The sequence below is a fragment of the Gavialis gangeticus genome, unplaced genomic scaffold, assembly GCF_001723915.1.
Source record: "Gavialis gangeticus isolate Ggan-Ray unplaced genomic scaffold, GavGan_comp1, whole genome shotgun sequence".
Classification (NCBI taxonomy): Eukaryota; Metazoa; Chordata; order Crocodylia; family Gavialidae; genus Gavialis; species Gavialis gangeticus.
Window position 1 is genome coordinate 16780349 of NW_017729029.1, and position 16611 is coordinate 16796959.

Genomic DNA, 16611 nt, shown 5'->3' on the forward strand with positions numbered 1-16611 from the left:
ACATCCCTCCAGGTCAAATAGGACCCGTCCACCACCACTGTCTCTGGGTGCGGCCCTCCAGCCAGACAGTGACCCATTTAACTGCGTAGGTGTTGACACTACAGTCTCCTAGATTTTTAATGAGAACGGGGTGAGAGACGGTGTCAAAGGCCTTCCTGAAGTCCAGAAAGACTATGTCCACTGCTACCCCTGCATCTAAGGATTTTGTGACCTGGTCATAGAAGGCCACCAGGTTGGTCTGACAGGACCTGCCTCTAACGAACCCGTGTTGGTTGCCCATAAGCATAATCTCCCCTGCTGGCCCCTTGTGGACATGCACCAGGATAATTTTCTCAAAAAGCTTCCCCAGGACCCAGGTAAGACGAATGGGCCTATAGTTTCCTGGGTCCTCCTTCCTCCCCCTTTTGAAAATGGGAACTACACTGGCCCTCTTCCAGTCCTCTGACACCATGCCAGAGCACCATGAGTGCTTGTAAAGCTGTGCCAGGGGTCCTGCAACAACCTCTGCTAATTCCCTCAGCACTCTGGGGTGGAGATTGTCAGGACCAGCTGATTTTTTTTTTTAAATACGTGCAGTCCCTCCAGAAGTTCCCTGTCTAAGTCCTCACTGACCCTAGGCCTGGGTGTGCCTCCCCTGGGGCCTGCGGGGGTCCCATGGGGGAGGATGATCCGGTCACTGCTTGGGGAAAATGGAGGCAAAGAAATTGTTAAATAAGTTAGCTTTGTCATCTGGTGTGATTGACCAGATGTTCATAGTGTGTCTTGTAGATTCCTGCAAGTGCCAACCAGGGAGGAGTCATTCCAGAAGGGACGAGGGGAAGTTCATTCTTGTTGCCGACCTGGATAGAAGCCAAGGGACCTACACCCCAGAATGGGCTCCTCTGTTGGGAGTTGCAGTGAAAATCTCTTCCCTGAGATCACAAAACTAACCAGTAATTTTGTATCTGGCCATTCACACTCTTGCTGCCCAGGACTCTGCATACTTGGCTCCACTTGGAACTGAGGTTCTGTCACACTTGGGCACGCACGCTACAGATATTGAGAAGACCTGATGCCTGCTGTGGAAAGGGGAGTGGCTTAATTTCAAAGGAGCCCCCACAGCCTACTACAGTATCCTGAGCTGCCCTGGTCTTTCTTCCCCATTCTGTTCCAAAGTCCCCTTAAGGTGCCATCCTCTGCTTGGTGATGTGCCCAAGCCCCACATTTTTAGTTGCAGTCTTCCCTGCCATGCCATGTGATAAAGCTTCTGTAACACTGCACAAAAGTCTAACTCACCCACATCTGCAGTTTTAAGAGCATTTTGCCTGTGGGGATTACTGACAGTAAGGACCTCTTCCCACAGCTACCTGCTGCCACACAGAAACAAGGGCACCAAGAGGAAGACACCTGTAGCAAAGAAGACCTTGAACCCTCACTACAACCACACCTTTGTGTACAATCGCATCAACCCGGAGGACTTGCAGCATATCTGTCTGGAGTTGACTGTCTGGGACCGTGAGCCATTGGCCAGCAATGACTTCCTGGGAGGAGTCAGACTTGGAATTGGGAATGGTGAGTTCTGTGGTCCCAATCCCTGTGTGTATGGGTGACTGGTGCCTCTTGAGTAAGCGACTGGGGTGGGGGTGTTCCCCACAGCCGATCTCACTCACCAAAAAGTGGCCACGCCACTTTTACAGAAGTCCTGTAGCCACTACTGGAAGTGGCACAGTTGCTTTTGCTGGCAGCCCCACTCCCTGGCTGGTGCTCACAGGGGGGGCACCAACACTTCTGCCTGCCACCCTGCCTGTTGCCTAAATGGGGAGCGTGGCCTGACAGGGTGCACCAGCACTCCCATTGCACCCCCTACACATCACCACTGCCTGTGTGGTTGCCTCCTGCCCCTTATGCAGTCTGTTACTGGTAGGTCAGCTCTGCTACCTCTGTTACCTGGCCCCATTACGTGGGTCTCCTCCTGCTCTGTCCCTTCCTCTTCCTTTTCATACTGGGCACCCATACTGTTTGGAAACCCCTTGGAAAATATGCTTCCTCTCAGTGCTGCAGTCACTGGCCATTTGCAGCACCCCATCTTGTGGCCAGAGGAGGCTGTTCTGTTGAGCTGAGGGGGCACACTGTAGGATTGGAAATCGAGCTGTCCCATGCAGAAACTAGCGTCTGCTGCCTCTTTTCAGGCATGAGTAATGGCCAGGTGGTGGACTGGATGGACTCCACGGGGGAAGAGGTGAGCCTGTGGCAGAAGATGCGCCAGTACCCTGGATCCTGGGCTGAAGGAACACTGCAACTCCGCTCCACCATGGCTAAGGCAAGGATGTAGCTGCCACCGGCACTGGAATGGATACCAGCTTGAACAGGGCAGCACCAGCTGAGCAGACTAGACTCCAAACCACGGTACCAAAGGGGGTGGGGAACAGTGGCATAGCAGCAGCCCCTGCTTTTGCTCATCTAGTGCTAAAGCTCGTTGTCTCTATCCAGGCTCATTCGAAGCAATTGTTCTTGGCAGCAGCTCTGTTTTTATTTAAAGGGATTTTTCCTCTGAGTTGAAGATTTTTCCATGTGGACCCTCCCCTTCCCAGGGGCTGCAGGCCTCTTTTCTCTCTCTTTTTTTTTTAACTTGTTTTTCAGTTTCTTCACCGTTCCCCATCCCATGTACCTCGCTGCAGTCTCCATTACCCCCTGCTTCCCCTTCCCCCTCCCCCTCCCTGCTCCTCTTGGGATAGCTCTGAATGGTGCTGACAGTCTGACTGTACAAGCTGGAGGCTGCATGGGTGCAACAAGCAAGAGTGTGGAGAGCATGGGAATGAGTTTTGATGATGGGAAAGTGTGTGGAAGGCACAAGCCCCAGTTTATAGTAGTGTGACCTGACCAGGCTGCATCTTCATGTCTTTTTGCCGCTGACAGAAGGGAATGGAGTTGAGGGACTGTATGATAGTGGTTCTAAAACCAACTTTAGGGCTCTCTTTCCCTCGCAAGCAGGGGCATTGTTGAATTGAGCTTGTGGCTGGAGATCAGAGCTAGAAGGGCAACTTGCCTGCTACACGGCATGCTCCTGCCAGCTAAGTTATACAAATTTATTCATTTAAATTAACATTCAACTGTCAAACCCATTTCCCAGGGAGGTGTTGGCACTGCCAGGTGGAGAGGAGGAGCAGATTCTGGGACGGAAGTTTAAACTCCATGTAGAGCAATTGTTCAGGAGGATGGTTTCTGTGCTGTCTAATGTACTGTGCACGTTTCTGTAACTGCCACATGCTTGTCAAAGGGCCATCTGTTTTTAATAAAGGCTTTCTTACCATTGCTGCCTGTACAGCAGGAGAGTCCTTATGCTGCCCCAAGGAGGTGAATTAATGGAACATGGATATGAAGCAAGAAGATGGAGATGAGGATGCAACTGTCGCTGCTGGGTTAGGATGGGAATGGCTCGTGCACCAGCAGGCTCCTCTCTGCCCCTACCTGTCATTGATCTTGGTCTTGCTATGGACTATGCATGTGATGAACCAGTGTGCTTTATCACACAGCTGTTCTAGAAATAGGGAGGTACAGCAGTTTGTTGCAGTATAGCTCTGTCAGGGCAGCAGCAAGTGTTGCTCACCTGCATCTTGGAAAGAGAAGGGAGGCGAAGAGAGTTAAAAAACACTTTAAACCATGCTTTGTGGTCAGTTTCCTACATCCTAAACATTGCTGGGGCCTATGTACAATCTCTAGACAAGAGAACAATATGATCAAGATGCTCCAGGGCTAAATGAAGTGGGACTGCCCAGTAGAGATTATATCTGGTGCTTGAGGAGAGCAGCAAGTAGTATTCTCCCTCAAGCCTGCAGTCCAGTTCAAGCTGTTCTTGCTAAACCCAGGTACTAACTGCCCTCTGTCCTTGTCTGGGGACAGCTCCCTGCCCTGTTCTTTTTCTGATCTTTAGCCTTATCATGCATGTGTTTGGGTTTAGGCAAAGCAGAATCTTTGTATCTGACATCTAATTCTTGCTGTTCCTGCTAAATGTTCTCAAACATCAAACAGACATCTTCTTCCCAGGGGAAACTGTTCCAAATCTCTCTAGTGCTGCACAGGCCCCTCATGGGAGCAGTGCTCCAGCCTGCGCTGCTCTGGGTAGCCCTGTTGTCAGGTGCTGACCTACTCTCATAGCACACTTGCTGTATTTTACATAACTTGGGCATTTAAGAAATAAGGCGGGTTGGAAAAAGACCAATCAAGAGCATATGCTGCTGCTATACTTCTGCCAGGTACCACCAGGCTTGACATAGCCCCAGATCCTCCTGCCTGACCTGCTGTTTCCCTGCTACTTCATCACTTGGGCCTAAGCAGTAGCTGAATGGGCAGGGTGGGAAGGAGGAGACAGTGCCCAAATGTATTTTCTCAGCCTCCTTGTGAAAGGCTAGTGTGCTAGCAGCTTGAACCAGCTGGTCCCTTTCCACCATGAACATTCTTGACCTTTGACTCTGCTGCTTCTTTCACTATGGAGAGCTAAAAAGCAGTGAAGGAACCCTGTCCTCTGAGGCTGTGGGGGATCTGAGTTTCAGGAGGGGGCAGGACATCATTTTCCCCCAGTGGCCAATGCTAAGCTTCCCCCCCCGCCCTGCCATTGCAGCACTAGCTCACTCGCACAAGTCCCTGTTTTCTGCATGCCGGGTGGCCTCCTGGCTGCTCAGCAGGTAAGTGTCAATGAAGTCGAAGAGCTGGTCAGTGTCAATCGGCTCGATGAAGCGCTCACGATCCGTACCCTGTTTGTCCACCAGCACCATGTTAAAGCGGGAGCGGGTGATCTGCAAGAACTGCCTGCGGAAGCCAAGGGGAGTGAGCAGGTGAGAACCAGCAGCTCTCAGGAGGGGAGAGCCAGGACATCCATCACCACTGCCCCTCTATGGCAGGGTTTACACCTCACCCTGGTGAAGCTGCCCCCAGTTCACAGACCATCCTGACCATCTGCTTTAGGCTTGTGCACACTGCTGAGCAAGGGGCTCCAGAAGGTGAGAGTTTAGCACCTCCTGTCTTGTTGGCAACACAACCCTGTGCTGTTTGCTTGTCTAAATGACCACAGTCTACCTGCCCTGCTCTCTAGCTGCCATTCCAAGGTCAGTGCTTCCCAGGCCAATCTCCTGTTGGTGCAGGACGGCTGCAGAGACCATAGGTTATTCCGAGTAGCTTGGTATGTTCCATCCACAGCCACATGCTGTAGTATGGTACAGCAGCAGGGCTTGTCTCTCTTTCCAACCTTGCACAGCTCAAGGCAGCAGTGCTGGCAATTCAGCTTCCCAGGGCACTATGGCTGTCCCCCCACACTCAGGGCAGGGTTTGAATAGCCAGTGCTTTGAGTGTTGGGGTGTGTGTGTTACCTACAGTAGGTGTCTCCTGGAGTGATTCCCCCCATCAGTACTGGAGATCACAGCAGGGATTTCAGTCCCACCTGCATATGACCCCACCACCTCAGCAAAGGCAGCAGCAGCAGCTCTCGCTAGAAGCAGCCAGTGCTCCACCAGCCTTCTGGTGGCTCCACAAGCCCTCCACTATCAACATGCTACAGCCACCAGCTGATTTTGGGCTCTGTAGTCCTACCTCTGATCTCTTTGCAGTTGTTCCCCCCACTGCCCCAACAGCTATTGCTGGTACCTGAGCTGCTCAATGATGCTGGCTGACAGCTGCTGTTCCTGGATGCGTCCCACCTCAGAGGGAGGCTGCCCCACCAGCTCGATGATGGTGATGTGACGTAGGTCCAGCCCACAGGTGGCTTGCTAAGGAGGAGAGCAGAGTAGATCAGAAGGCACTAGCTGGGGGTGTGGAGGGGGGTTACATCAGGGGAAGGGGCCTCACCTGCAGCATAGCAATCTGCATCTTGTAGAAACGGTCAGAGGGATCAGGAGCAGAGACAATCAGGAGCCGGCGTTTCTCAAAGAACTGATCAAGGAGGCTCGCTGCTGAGTTCACATCCACATTGATCTGCATTGCTGAAGCAAGGAAGGTTAGAACTGAGCACAACTGGAGCCCTCTCCCTGCCACCCCTCCCTGCATTTTCTAGCTTTGCCTACCCCATAACCAGCACTTATGTCTCCTCCCCCAGGATGAGGCATCTTCCCCAGACTGATTTCTATTCACTCTCCCAGCAGGAAGCATGTTGCCAGCAGCTCCAGCACAGGGTAGAAAATACCCTAGGAGGAGTCACCCCACAGACCTGAGTCACAGCCCTTAGGGAAATTTACATTGAGACTGTGGAGAAGGGACCCAGAAATGCAGCAGGCTGGGGCTTGTAGGTGCTTTTAGTCTCTAGGGAGGCTAGGTTCTTTGAGTAGATGTGTGATAGCTTTTAGTCTCTAGCCACGAGGTAGCAAGGGAGCAGGTCATAGGTGCTGGGATCCATCTTTCTGTAGATATTTAGCCTGCAGCAGTGACGCTCACTGTGACTGTGCTGTACAGATCAATAAGGAAGCTCCATCGATAATGTAGCAGGCTCCATCTGCCTGATTGAAGAACAAATCCTCCTTGTCTGTCCATGGAAACCAGGACAGCCCTGGGCGCACAGGAATGCCACAGAAAGAGACCAACCTCCCACTCTCTAGATTTGGCTAGGTAGTTATGGCTTCCTTTTGGCCACTACTGTGATAATGGATAATGTATTGTCAGGGTTGACTGTTTGGGTTAGCAGATCATCAAATCTGACCCCCTGTACCTGGCAGGAAAGAGCACTGGGGTCAGATGCCCCCAGCCAGGTATATGTCTAACCTCTTGAGGTTTGGATTGTATAGGATGGTTTGGATAGGTATGGTCCTGCCTCTAGCAGGGGGCTGGACTAGATGAACCACAGAGGTCCCTTCCAGCCCACCTGCTCTATGATTTGATGAATGTGTTAGCTCTGCAGGCATGCCCCCACTAGGAGGTGCTTGCCAGTATCTGAACCAGTGGCTGAAACCAGTAAGGGTCTGGATCTCTGTCTGCTTCTCTGGACTTGCCCTTGATTTCCTCTGGGAAATGTGAGAGGAGCAGCAGTACTTGGTGTTGTAAGCAATGGTGGATACAGGGATGTGACCAGGGGCCTTCTGTCCAGCACAGTCTAGGGCAGGCTGGGGGTTAGTCTTATTCTGTGCCCAGGACTCTCCTGGTTTCTATGGAGACACAAGGGGGATTTGCTCTCAGACAGGCAGCATTCGGTTTACAGGGCAATCGGATGTGAGGTGCAGCCTTCCCCAGGGGCTTGTAGGGCTCCACTGCAGGTTTGGGTTTAGCTCTGGCTTGTTATTTGGAGAGAAGCCAGTTATAAAATGGATTCCAGCTTTCCCAGAGGTCAAGGGGGTATGGCTGAGGGCTTGGCTTGGGCCCTGATATGTCTCTGAGAAATGAAACATGAGACTGTAGAGCCCAGCTTTACCCCTGGGCACTCTCCCTGCTGGCCTGGGTGACATTAACAGCAAGAGAAATAAAGTATCAAATCTCTACTCTGGGAGTGAACTTGGAGTGAGGGGCTGTTGGGCCAAGCCAGAGCCAGAAGGAGACGCCTGGTGACCACCAGGGAATGCAGTGCTATGCTGTTCCTTTCCCCTTGTCTCATCCACCTGAAAACCTGAACCCCCTCCCCGCAGGACAGGTCTCATTTGGGCCTTTGGGGGTTGTTTCACAAGGCTGCAAGTGGTGAGTGACCTGGGGTCTCTCTCTTCTGTGCACCTAACCAAGAATTTGGAACACCTGAACAAGACGGTCTGCCCGCCTGCCCCTGGTGGGATGCAAAGGCCTCAGGCATGGCTGCAGGAGTCCTGGCAGAACTGTGGGCACAGGCTTGGCCTGTGCACTGGAGACAACTGGAAACCTCTCCTACCTGCTGTGGGTGATCACCAGTCTGATGTTTGAGAGGGACACAGTGAAGTTTCTCCACCTCTTGGCATATGACAGGGTCTTGGCTCTGCCCTCTCTCACTTCTGTAAATGTCTTCAACTGTAGATATAAGGGAGCTCCTATTCTGAGAGGAATATAACTCCTGTTGCAGTGAAGCCCATGCAAGAAGGCAGCCCATGCTCTGAGCAAGGAACCTTACTAACTGATATTAGGGCCTTGACTCCTGGCACATGGGTATGTGACATATGGCAGGTGGCACTAAGGGTGCTGTCTGGTTCTTCAGCCTTGTTCCAGTTGCCTCACAAGACACAGGCCAGTCTTCCCTGGGGAGAGCATCACCCTGCATGTGTCTCTCCTTGTGATTCTCTGCAACACTTACGCACACAAGTAGGCTGTGATCCTGACCACTGGTGACTGGACTGACAGATGCGTGAGGGGATTCCTTGGCGATCATAGCCCCCATCACAGAAGTAGTTGCACATGGCGCCATAGTTATTGCCTGCAGAGGTGCAGCTGAGGTAGCCATTCTGCGGTGGCTTTAGCACAGGGCAGCGGCTCACTGTGAAAGGGAAAGCTGGGGTCAAGGAGAAGCATGAAATACACTCACATCTTTCAGAGTGCAGAGCTAGCGAGCCTCCCTGGGGCTGAGGGGAACTGGGAGCCCTTTAGAGGTCCCACCTGTCCTGGGAGTAAGTGAGACTGCCCCTTCAGCCAGGTATCACAGGGCAGGGGTGACTTATCCCTTACCTTGAACTCTAATGACAAATTTGCAGCTGGCTCGGTTATAAGCCTGATCGTAGGCGGTGTAACGAATAACATGCTCCCCTTCTGGAAACTCAGAGCCAGGTTCTGGGCCCCGCAGTGTCACACTGAACCAAGAAAGAGAGAGTGTGCATGCCTCAGGATGCATGATACTGCAGTGTTTTGATTCCAAAGCAGAGATTTCAAGGCTGCAAAGCCATCATAAATGCATGTGGGCCAAGGGTTGGAGCGTCCACTCCTCCTGCTCACCGTTTGATGATGCCATCAGCAGAGTCCTTCACATGAGGGGGGTCCCAGTACACAGTGGCTGTCAGCTTCTCTGGCTCTGCTATCCTCTCTCGTGAGTCAGGACATCGGATCTTGGGGGGCTCAATGTCTGCCCAAGCAAAGCAGAAATAAACAGGGTACCTGTGTAGGCCAGGTGGATAGTACAGAAAGGGTGAGGATTGAGGGAGAGATGCTGGAAAGAGACAATAAAAGTCACAGGGGCATCAGGAGTCAGGATGCCAGCCAGAACAGGCCAGGGAGACAGCAGTGCCCCTGGCTTAAGAGCTGTAATAGCCCAGAGGGACAATAATATCCAGCAACAGGGAGGTAGGGCCTATCCCACATTGCAAACATATATGCTCCTGGGGCACGCAACCTACCTAAACCATGGCGACAACAATGCCTTTGAGGAGGTGAAGCAGGATAAACCATGGGGAAATTACCTTGACACAGCAGTGCCATGTTCCCAGAGGTAGTGATCTGGGATTATCTGGGCTTAGTTGCACCCTGGAAGCACACATGGGAGATATAGCACGTGGCTAATAGAATCTCTGTGGAGCAGGCACGGGATGAATTCTGGAGCATGTGCCTAGGGTGAGCTGGGCTGGTTGTAAGGATGGCAGAATGAGATTTACCTACACAGATTGGCTCACTGCCACTCCATCGCCCATCTTCCATACACATCCGTGTGCGGTCGCCCTCCAGCTGGTACCCTGGGAGGCAGGCATAATCACATCGAGAGTCCACCAGTACCCCTGCTGTGCACTGGTAGGAACCATAGTGCAATGCTAGCAGCACGTGGCACCGGATCTCTGCAACAAAAAGAGCAGATCTGCTCAGCAGATGTTGGAAATATTACTGCTGGAAGCATCCGATTCAGGACTGCTTAGGCCAAACAGCTTGCAGGTCTTAATGTCCCCATGATGACCAAATTGATGGAATTCCAGGAGAAAATCTCATGGAAAAACTCCAGGAGGGGGAGCAGGAGATAGAAAGGACATGGTGACAAAGAGCTGATAGTGCATGCAGCCAGACACTCCAGCAAGGGGGTCTTAGAAGAACTTAGGGGAAGAGACTGATTCTCTACGTGTGCTTGAGGGGCCAGGGTGCCCCTCAGATCTCTCCACAGTGTGGGACAGAATGGTGGGTCTCCCAGCATGTGCCATCATCTGTCTGTCACCAGCACAGTGTAGCCATGAGTCAGGCCTCAAAAAAAATCATGAGACTAGCTCATAAATCATGATATTAAATTACTAATATGGGAGTTATTTTATTTGTCTGATGTGCTGGGAGCTGGGAAGGTGTCTTGGTCATGTGCTCTGGCTTGGAACTAGGAGTGTGAAGTTAGGAACTTCTCTTCTCAATCAAAGCTGAATTTTCTCTAATCACTTGAATCCAGGAGCTGGAGCATTACAAGAAACAGTAGCTATCACAGCATCGTGATAAAATTGAGAGAGATGGCAACACTGTCATTTGGTTTTAACCAGATACAGCTTCAAAGGAGGCCTCCCTTACCCACTTCCTGTCCCTTCTCTGTCAAATGATTTCTGTGGTGTAAAAACCAATAACAATTAAAATAGAAGGCAACATAGGTACTGCAGGGGCAGCAGCCAAACAAGAGGTGTGGGAAACAGTTGCTGACAAGGTGAGACCAGTGGGGACTGCCAGTAGTGAGGGGAAACTGGATCCGAGTAGAGCCAAGGTGCAGCATTCAGGGACAGGAAGCAGCACAGGTACCAGAGCCATGTGCAGTGTGTAATAGTAAGCTCATTTTCTTCTCTCCTGATTCCTCTGTAACCCATGCACTGTGGTCACCTCACTGGCATGTTCTCAGGCACTAGACAGAATGTCACATGCTTGCACACAACATCATATGTCTTTGGCACTTACGTCTGCAGTAGGCCATCCCAGACCAGTGACGGCTTGGCAAGCACTGCACCGACCTCTGCCCGAAGAGCCGGAAGCCTCGATCACAGGACAGTTCACAGCGTGTCCCCAGGCTGCTGCGGTAATTCCCTCCCCGGGGGGAGTAGCAGATTGCCTCTCCATGGTGGATGCTTAATGGGTAGCACCACTGAGGCACTAAGGAGACATAGAGGGGAGGGTATTGCAGGGGTTATTGTGCCAGTTTAGGCCATGGGAAACAAGGATTCAATTCCTCACTCCACCACAGCTTTCCTAGAGGGCCCCTGCAGGCTGCTTAGCCAAGCTGCACCTCAGTTCCCTTCTGTGCTATGAGGAAAACAGCATCTGCCTCATAGGGCTCTTGGGAGAATGAATTCTTTGAAAATGACAACATGCTCACATTGGAGGTAATGGGCTCACGTGAGTACTTAAGGCAGGGCAGAGGTGTATCTTATTGACTAACAGAATCAGATGCATAAGCTTTTGTGAGCAATGCTCACTTTGTCAAATGCTATAGGGAGTTTTTATACAACTCTGATTCAGTCAGTCCATGGGTGCTCGACCACCAGCCTGTGGGCCAGATCCAGTCCATAGCACTATGTCATCACAGGCCCATGGGTCTTCCCATGCAGGGTGGCTTGAGGCCCAATCCTGGCATGCAGGGCTGGGTGGAGGTGGCTTGGGGCCCCAGTGCCTGATCCCAGTCCCAGCATGTGGGGACTGATCTGGCCCATGGAGCGGTCCCGCAAGTCTCATTTGGCCCACGTGGCCAAAATGTTGAGCATTACTGAGTTGGTTTACAAGGTGCATCTCTACCCAGCCTTCTGCCTGATTTCAGACTCATACAACTACATCTCTCTACTCATTAGTACCTAAGGATAGAGCAGGAAGGAGGGGTACCAATGTTAACTATCCAGAAGGGGGCTGTTCTACCTAGGAGTATGTGACTCATGACAAGGGCTTAAGCAGCATGATGCAGCATACAGCTGGTTATACCAAAGTCTAAATGATTGGGTGCCCAGCCCTGTGAGACCACCTTTGCTGGAGATACTGACAGCCATGAGGGTGGTCAGTAAGAAGTTGTTACCTCGGTAGTCCAGGGTTGGAGTGTGGGGTGTCTCCTCTACATACACTTCATTGTTGTATGCCTCAGCAGCATGGTAGCCAGAGCCTGGGGAGGGAGAAGAGACAGAAGAGAATGAGAAGGTGGCATTTCCTGCCTAGGCACCTTATTTCTACTGCCCAGGCTGGGACTATCCCTCACGTCATGTCACTGCACTTAACAGGCACTTCGGTCTGCACAGAAGTGGTTACAGGCGCTCTCCCTGAGGTCACGCTCTGGGAAATTTTCCATCTCAGGAACTCCTGGGAGTAAATCTGCTTTGCTTTCTTAAGTGATCTGTCCCAACATGAGGCCTTCTGAGAGGACGTGATGTGTGGCAATCCCCTCCTGACACTGCCTCTCTCTACTCACAGCATTCCCAGCCCTTTTAAGATAAAATCTTTGTCCCCCAGGCAACATGTAATCCCTGCTCCTTCCTGTAGTCTCCTTGGTACCCAAGAATGTTTTGCAGAGACAGAGGCGGAACTGAAAGGTGGGATGGGAGGCTGTCTCTCCACAGCCTTGTTGGAGTCACCTCCCTTGGTGCAAGGTGGGTGTAAGATATTGCAGTTTTGGGATGGTAGCACTTCACACTAGTGACTGTACAGTATGAAGCAAGGAGGAATCAGGTCTCTTGAACACACTGCAGGTGGAAGACAGTCCAGAATGAGAACAGACCTACAGTGCAATCAGCCACACAAGTGCAAACAGCTGCACAGCCTAGCCCAGAACGCAGTAGGCATCATTCTCCTTTTTGCTTGCATCTGAGTCTCTCCAAACAGCAGTGCCCTTGTTTCAGGTCCTCCAGTGTCACAGCCACAGCAAAGAGCTGAAAAGGGAACACATCTGTGCAGAGGGCTCTTCCCCTCCCCAACCTGAGTTGGCAGTGACATGTGTGTGGCTGGCACTGTCCAGCAGACTAAACAGCCTGACTGCCAGATTAATTTATTACAGGAAATCAGTGTCAGAGCTGAGCTTGGAGAGAGGACAAGCCAGTTCTTTCATGAACAAGATTCCAGGAAGCCTTCCTTCTGATCACTCCTTTCGAATGCCTCCTGATAGTTGTTCAAACAGGGCTGGTCTGTTCATTCTGATTCATGGAGAACAGGGAGCCCTTCCTAGGTTAGGCCTGGTTCTAGTCTGGCCTTCCTGTGGAAGACCAGGGCTGAATGAGCAAAGAGAATGAACTTCCCTCTCATCTCAGGAAGAGGCTGTGTAGGGCTGTGGGGCAGCAGTGTGGGGAACTTCACTCAGTCTAGAAAGGGATGGTGCCTTTGGGTGAAGGAAAGAAATGGTGAGTCAAGACAATATGCACCTCTCACAGCTGGATGCATTGATTCTCCCCACGGCAGAACTGGAATCCACTAGTGAGGCTGTTGGAGCAATGCCCAGCACTGAAAGGAAACTGAGCCCTAATTTCTCTCTCAGCCTGGGGGGGAGGGAACGGGGAAGAGTGGCACTTCAATGGAGTTCAGGCTTGACATTCCCCCACACTGAAAGGAAGAGAACCCCCTTAGTGGAAAGTTTAGGGTCTCCTTAGGAGCCATAAGGAGGCCCAGGGAGACCACAATTCTTTCCTAGTCCCAGTGAGTGCCTGCACCTGGAGCCCAGATGAATGATATAGGCTGACTGGGGACATTCCCCAGCTGTGAGATAGTGTTTCTGCTGGACTTCCTTTCCTTCCAGCCAGCTAAGTTCACCCCTCCCCCCCTTTCCTTTCTTTCCCTCACTATTCCTGTTTCCGTGAGTGAGCACACTTATTTTCACTCCTATTTTTAGTCTGTCTCCCAGACGTCATTTTGGTATTAGTCTTGAAACTGAATCCCTGTACTGAGCAGAATCCCAGATGTTTCTCAAGACATGAGTCAGTCAATCCAGGCTCCTGAATGGAAAGACTGGTGAGAGGGAATCTCAGCTTGGAATGAGCAGGGAAAGCGCGTGGCCGTGGCTCCCTCCAGGATTATGGACTTGGAGACAGCAGATTAAGTCTTGTGGAAAACCACTCTGCATCTCTACCACATTCTCTCTGCTCTGGCTGCACTTGGCTTTCCTTCTACTCTTCCCTGCTCTAAAACCTTGGTTTAAAAGGAGAAGTGTTGCTGCTTGAGCACAAAGTACCAGCAGCCTCTCCAAAAAGCCTCTACTGCTCTGAGGGAATCTTTATGACTTGCAACAGTATAATGCCCCCTCTTCTGCCCTGCTCTTCTGAATATACAGTTCCCTTCATCCCAAAGCCTTTCCTATGCTACACCAAACTGCTGAAAACCAGCCACCTCCACGTGGGACCACACCAGCATACAATGAGCAGAAGGGTCCATATTGGTTAGGATGCTGGGGCAAGTCCTGTCTCTGCTGCAAAGCTGTGAGAGCTTTCACATCCACTCAAAGCAAACAGCACTTTGGTTTCAAGGCTCTCAAATAGCTAACTGCATAGAAATCAATGCATCCGCCTCACAGGGAGAGTGGGCTGACTCAGCCCTGCTCGGATTTGAATGAGCAGTTCCAGGGAGGCTGGTTATTATAATTTATTATAACCCTAATGTTGAGGTCACAGAGCCGTCCCCTTCAGGAGACAGTGATGCATACATGGAAAGTTGCTCTTTCATTCTCAGCCTGTATTTATTTAGTGATATAGTGTGGTGGCAGAGTAACAGAGCTGGGAGGATCTAAAGTATCACAAGTCTCTGAGAAAAAAGCAAGAGTGGGAGAAGAAACTGCAAATGGGAGAAGGGCCTTCCAGAGTATTGTAGGGGCCTTTACAGGCTCCAGGGTCTCTTATTTGATAGCTGGGCAATGCTGGATAACAGGGATGCTGCTGGAAAGGACTGGATTTCTGCAGCAAACAGGCTGCGGAGTTTTAGTTGGGTTGTTTTGCCCAGTCTGGGAAGAGGCTTGGGTTTTCCTCTGAATGCACTGTGCAGCTGTTCCAGACAAACAGTAACCTGCCAAAAGTTCCACCAGAAGCTGAGAACAAGTGGAAAAGTTTAGCTCCCACAATTGTAGCTGTGATGAGGAGTTTGCTATTTACTCATCTCTGGATGAGTTCCTAACCCAATGGGTTCCGGTGTCCTCTCTCTTCCCTCCCCCACCCTCAACAAGGCAGACACCTCAGCTCTCCCCAGGTTGCCTTGAGCAATCGTGTCAGTCAGGCCCTGGCCTCCTGGGCATCTGATTTCTTTATGCCTCCTCTCCTCCCCTGTCTCTCCTCCTTTCTTTCTCTCATCTCAAGCTGCCTCCGATGCTCAGCAAACCCACCACACACATCAGGTGGGCAGGCCCCTTTTAAATGGCGCTTTCCCCAATACCCCTGTCAAAGCTACTCTGCATCATCCTCACAGGGAAGAGCAGAGAGAAAAAAAGCTGTTAAGGCTCCTTTGGTTTCCATCACACAGACTCCTTGACTTATTCTGATGCAGATGACCGTTCCCAAGGTTCCTGGAGGAAAAGGGGTGCTGCACTGACCTGGATTCCAGCAAATTTAGGATGCCCAACCACGCTGTCTTTCTCCACTTTCTTCAGTCTGCTCCTTCTGCTGTACCGTGCTGTAAACTACAGCTGTTCACTGCTGCTCTATTCATGTATGCTGATACCCTGGGAGAGGCCTGCTAAGCTAGATCCTAGTCTCCTTGCCTGTTAGCACCAGTTGGCATCGATCAGCTTTCCTGCATAGGATGTACACTTACCTTCATGCCAGGTGGAGGATACCAGCTTTGTGAGGAAAAGCAGCAGGAGTGGGGCAGTTTCTTGTGCCATCCCAGTGTGTGAGGATTGCTGAGCCGTAGCAGGGAGAACTTGTGGCCAGCAGAGCTCTCTGATTGTTAGCAGGCAGACTACAGCTCCAGGAACCCAGAAAGCAGCAGAAACCACAAACCACTGGAGTCTAGAAAAAAGGGAAATGGATTTAAAACAGAAGGGAAATGGCTTTGTTAATAATGCACGCACGCACGCGCACACATGCACACACACACACGTTTGTTCACTACCCCAGCTTTGCTTTCCTTCCTATACTGATGAGACCCAGATTTTTCCCAAGTTTGTCAATTACAAACATTCAAAAATCATGAGTCAGACCCTCAAAGTCATGAGATTTTGGAAAATAATAAATTACTGGGCATTTTATTTTCCTTCTATTTCTCTGAGCCTTCCAAATTTTAATTTTTTTCTCTGTAACCATAAGGTCTAGAAACTTTCTTTTAAAAAAAGAAATTGAGATTCTCACATAGTCCACTCATTTCTGGAATTTGGTCTTTAAGAAAGAGCCAAAATGTTAAGTGGTGCATGACAGAATGGCATGAACCAACATCACTGTGTTTCTCCCACTCAGAGCATGACAGGTGTTGAAACTTGAAGGGAGCAATATTTGAAACCAGATCCTAGGATGCTGCCAAATGGTTCTAACTTAGGTCTATTCCTGTCCCAAATTAATCACATGGCACGTGTCTACATTAGATGCTAACTGCGCAGTAGCCTAATAGTACTGTGCAGTAGCGTGTCACAGCACAACCAGTGCTAATACACTACTGCGCAGTATTATTAGGCTAATGTGCAGTAGTGTCACTAAAAAGGTGTGCGCCAGCTCTACTGTACAGTAACTACAGTTACTGCACATTTATTTAGTACTTGCTTATACAACTACTGCACATTAATGAACATGTAGCTGTGCCCAGGCAGAATCAAATTACTAGGCCCCGATTCCCCACTGCGCTATACTTTACATAGCCATTTCTACCAGTGCAGTGACTGAATGT

General features: G+C 50.7%; 2 protein-coding genes across 8 annotated transcripts in view; one reads left to right on the forward strand and one right to left on the reverse strand.

The window, feature by feature from the left end:
- SYTL4 (synaptotagmin like 4) overlaps positions 1 to 3291 on the forward strand; it is a 31759-nt gene extending 28468 nt beyond the window's left edge. For all 5 annotated transcript variants that reach the window (XM_019521351.1, XM_019521350.1, XM_019521349.1 and 2 more), the window contains 2 exons: positions 1343 to 1551; positions 2169 to 3291. In XM_019521351.1, the coding sequence (XP_019376896.1) occupies positions 1343 to 1551; positions 2169 to 2311 (352 nt within the window). In that variant the 3' untranslated portion in view covers positions 2312 to 3291. The remainder of the gene's footprint in view (positions 1 to 1342; positions 1552 to 2168) is intronic.
- SRPX2 (sushi repeat containing protein, X-linked 2) overlaps positions 3232 to 16611 on the reverse strand; it is a 17210-nt gene continuing 3830 nt past the window's right edge. For all 3 annotated transcript variants that reach the window (XM_019521359.1, XM_019521360.1, XM_019521358.1), the window contains exons 2-11: positions 15547 to 15743; positions 11849 to 11932; positions 10747 to 10938; positions 9492 to 9668; positions 8839 to 8965; positions 8575 to 8696; positions 8207 to 8386; positions 5818 to 5951; positions 5617 to 5738; positions 3232 to 4785 (exon numbers count right to left, since the gene is read on the reverse strand). In XM_019521359.1, the coding sequence (XP_019376904.1) occupies positions 4605 to 4785; positions 5617 to 5738; positions 5818 to 5951; positions 8207 to 8386; positions 8575 to 8696; positions 8839 to 8965; positions 9492 to 9668; positions 10747 to 10938; positions 11849 to 11932; positions 15547 to 15616 (1389 nt within the window). In that variant the 5' untranslated portion in view covers positions 15617 to 15743 and the 3' untranslated portion in view covers positions 3232 to 4604. The remainder of the gene's footprint in view (positions 4786 to 5616; positions 5739 to 5817; positions 5952 to 8206; positions 8387 to 8574; positions 8697 to 8838; positions 8966 to 9491; positions 9669 to 10746; positions 10939 to 11848; positions 11933 to 15546; positions 15744 to 16611) is intronic.